The 3,703-nt window shown below is 56.8% G+C and overlaps 1 protein-coding gene across 1 annotated transcript; it reads left to right on the top strand.

The window, feature by feature from the left end:
* The first annotated feature begins 278 nt into the window (after nt 1–278).
* On the top strand, nt 279–2,754 carry CBLN1 (cerebellin 1 precursor). The gene is made up of 3 exons (XM_088530853.1): nt 279–551; nt 694–813; nt 1,843–2,754. Exons 1-3 carry the CDS (start codon nt 279–281, stop codon nt 2,038–2,040), a joined length of 591 nt encoding a protein of 196 aa, XP_088386979.1. The 3' UTR covers nt 2,041–2,754.
* The last annotated feature ends 949 nt before the right edge of the window (nt 2,755–3,703 follow it).

Raw genomic sequence — 3,703 nt, 5'->3', positions numbered from 1 at the left:
CCTCTTTGTGCTCGCCGGCAGCGCAGGCCGCGCCTCCCTCTTTCCCGCCCTCCTGCCCTGCCCGGCCCGGCCCTGCCCGGCGCGGCGCGGAGCGGCCCGGGCGGCGCGCGCGGTGGGGCGGGCGGCGCCGCTCCGCTCCGCTGCGCGCTGCTATGAGCGCGGGCGCTGCCCAGTCTCCTCGCGGCCGCTTCCTCCCCGGCGCGGGGCTCGGCGCCCCGCTCTGAACCGCGTAGCGGCGGCGGATCGGAGCGCGGACCGGCGGAGCGGAGCGCGGCGCCATGCGGGGCCCGGCGCCGGCGCTGGCGCTGGGGCTGGCGCTGCTGCTCGGCACGGCGGGGCTGGTGCGCGGGCAGAACGAGACGGAGCCCATCGTGCTGGAGGGCAAGTGCCTCGTGGTGTGCGACTCCAACCCCACCTCGGACCCCACGGGCACGGCGCTCGGCATCTCCGTGCGCTCCGGCAGCGCCAAGGTCGCCTTCTCGGCCATCCGCAGCACCAACCACGAGCCCTCCGAGATGAGCAACCGCACCATGATCATCTACTTCGACCAGGTGCGGCCGCGGGGCGCCACGGCATAACTTGCCGGGGGGCCGGGCTGGGCAGCCGCGGGCGGGAGGGCGGCGGGGCCGGGCGGGACGGCAGCGATGCGGGCTCTGGGCGCCGCCGAGCTGCTCACGCCGGCTTTCCTTGCAGGTACTAGTGAACATCGGCAGCAACTTCGATTCGGAGAGGAGCACCTTCATAGCGCCCCGGAAAGGGATTTACAGTTTCAATTTCCACGTGGTGAAAGTGTACAACAGGCAAACCATCCAGGTCAGCGCCGCGGGGTGCGCGGCCCCCGGGACGGGCCAGGGGAGGCGCGGCGGGGCCAGGCGGGGCCGCTGCCGGCCGGGCCCCACTGTGGTCCCAACCCTCCCTGTGATCCCGATCCTCCAAAGCTGCCGCCTGGCCCGGGCCCCGGCGGCGCCGTCGCGGGGCGCCCACAGCGCCGCGCTTTGCGGCGTGGAAGGTTTCAGAGAGATCCGGGGTGTGGGAAGGCTCTGCAGGTTGGTCGAGGGGTGAAGAGAGCTCCGTGGCTGTGCACACCGATGCCCTGTAGCTGTGCATACCGGTGCCCGGGGGTGCGCACACGATGCCCGCAGCTACGCACACCTGTGTGTGCCGCTTGGTGACCTGCCCCTCGGGGCAGGGATAATAACTCCCCGCCTGCAGCCCGGTAGCCTAACCCAGGCAGCAAACCTGCCTGCACGGACCTGCCCATCGCAGAGGTGAGGGTGCAGATGTGGCACTGCACTAGTTTAGGCAGCCTCATGCAAGTAGATTGGAAATACAGTTAACGTGGGATGTGCAGTTCTGGGATCATTAATGCGAGCCGAGCACAGCTTATTGACTGTTGTGGCATATTGTCTTTGCTGCCTAACAAAGGAAAACTACCTCTTGAATACACTTCAAACACGCACACTCTGCCGGCTGTGGCTCTGCGCCTCACTGTCTCTGAGGTTTCACATAAAGCCATCTTTCAATAAGTATGAGCAGACCTCTTTTCATAGCCTGAAAACACAGGCACCCCATTGAAACTCTTCAAAATAGGATCAATGCCCTGTTTTATATGCACCGGGTGTTTTGATGTAGCTGACGGTCTAAAACAGCGGTGAAAGCCTTCTTCCTTTAGAGTACATACCTTAGCTGGGCTCGGATTGATATTTCATTTTTATGAGGTTGGAGTTTCAGCTGTCAGAAAAGGCCCTTTCTTAACTAAGCGTTTCGCCTGCTAGGTGAGCCCCGAAAGTCTCCTTGTCTGATTTTAATTGACAGAGAGCTTTGTTTTATCTTGCTCTTTAGGTGAGTTTGATGCTAAACGGGTGGCCAGTGATTTCTGCCTTTGCAGGGGACCAAGATGTGACCCGAGAAGCTGCTAGCAACGGAGTCCTGATACAGATGGAGAAAGGAGACAGAGCTTATCTAAAACTGGAGAGAGGAAACTTGATGGGAGGCTGGAAGTATTCCACGTTCTCTGGATTTCTAGTGTTCCCGCTTTAAGTAACTTCTCCGAGCAGAGGGGAAAGCAGCAAGTCAGAGAATTTCATACAAATTCCTGAATTATAGCTGGGTTTAAAGAGCTGTGGACAACAGACTTTTTACATTCAAATATTAAAGAAGCTAAATCCTGCTTAGGTTTGTGTACATCTGCTTTGAAGAATTACTACTTATTTTCGTTGTGTTGCGGCCAACAGGCGGGAGACACTATAATTGATCATACCTCCATTTATATTCCTCTCTCTCCTCCCACAAAGTTAGTTCCCATCTCTGTGTCACTGGTGTAATCTGCCATCATTCCCCCATGGTTTCTGCCTCACTCAAGTAGACTTTAGATATATTCATTGTCGTTTACAGCATATTTTGTAATTTTGTTTTTAAAACATGTTAATCTTGACTCTTTCTCTGAGTTTAACTTTTAAAAAAGCAAAGTATTTTTGAATACATGGATGCCATGATGAAAGGGAAAATGCAATTCTTGCTGTATACTGGCTGGCAAAGGAAAAATTTATACACTGAGAACTATTCACAGCCAAGGCTGACTAGAGTATTTCAATATTTCTATGTAATTCTGAGTGATTGTGAAATTTAAGGCTGCTAAATGTTTTGATGCTTGTTTTGCTCTTGTAAAATGTGGCCCAACTAAACGCCAGGAAGTATATTGAACTTTTATTATTACTCTGTAATATATGTGTGAATATCGAAAATTAATTTTTGCTTTAATCCAATAAAGTTTAAATGGGACTTTTATTTTTCTTAACCAGAAATAAGTTCTCTCACTGCAGCTGAAGGCCCAGGAGGCTGGCGCGGGGCCGGGCCGCGGTGCCAGCTGCGATGCGCTGCCTGGGTTCCCTATCGGGGCCCCTGCGGCCACTGGGGCCCCTGCTCACCCTCGGGCCCGCCAAGCGCTAGGAAGTTTCCTGCAGACTCTTATAACCGGTTATTTATAGCAATTAACTGTGTTATGTTCCGTAGGCAGATAGCATTTTATACAGCATCTAAAACTATCTTACAATGTACACTTCGATGCTAGGAGTATTTATTTTAGTATTATTTTGTTTACAGTCTTTTAAAGATGTAAATGCTATAATTTTGCAGTACGCGAAGAGATTACTACTTTTATTAAAAGGTGCGTACGAGGATCTCGACTGTATCTAAACTCTAACGTGAAATAAAGCGGTGACAGAGCCCCGGGCTGTGTGCGTGGCGGGGCTGCGCGGGGTCGCGGAGCCCGCTCCCGGGAAGGGTTTGCAGCCGCGGCCGCGGGGCCAGCGCCGCCGTAACGAGCTTCGCTTTCTCCCTCTATCCGCAGGTTGCGGCGGGCCGGGAGCAGCCGCGGGCTCCACGTCCCGGCGCGACGGAGCCACCGCCCGACAGCAGCGGCCTCCTGGTAGCGCGACGTGCCCTGGCGCGAGCCGCGGTGCCCCGCGCGGCCGCGGAGCCCCCGTGGAGCTCGCCGGGACTGCGCGGTACGGGGATGGGAAGGGGGTGGCGGGCGGGCGGGCTGAGGGCGGCTGGGCTGTGCGCGCCCGGAGGCAAAACCTGCGCCAGGACGGACCTGGGGACCGCCCGGGCCGGGGCTGCTGCGGCTCCCGCACGGCAGCCACAGCTGCGGGGCTCACACTGCGCTTCCTCCCTCCCCCCGCCTTTTTTTTTTTTTTCCTCT

This window comes from Tinamus guttatus, unplaced genomic scaffold, assembly GCF_059628265.1.
Source record: "Tinamus guttatus ecotype Peru unplaced genomic scaffold, ASM5962826v1 Tinamus_guttatus_pri_ptg000389l, whole genome shotgun sequence".
NCBI lineage: Eukaryota > Metazoa > Chordata > Aves > Tinamiformes > Tinamidae > Tinamus > Tinamus guttatus.
Note: the sequence above shows the minus strand (reverse complement) of the source record. Positions and strands in the feature narration are given on the sequence as shown.

Bases quoted from the DNA above. Each gene is read 5' to 3' on its own strand.
- CBLN1 (XM_088530853.1), top strand. From the start codon at position 279: ATGCGGGGCCCGGCGCCGGCGCTGGCGCTGGGGCTGGCGCTGCTGCTC. The intron at 552-693 runs GTGCGGCCGCGG...CTTTCCTTGCAG, and splicing joins TGATCATCTACTTCGACCAG to GTACTAGTGAACATCGGCAG. The intron at 814-1,842 runs GTCAGCGCCGCG...CTTGCTCTTTAG, and splicing joins ACAACAGGCAAACCATCCAG to GTGAGTTTGATGCTAAACGG.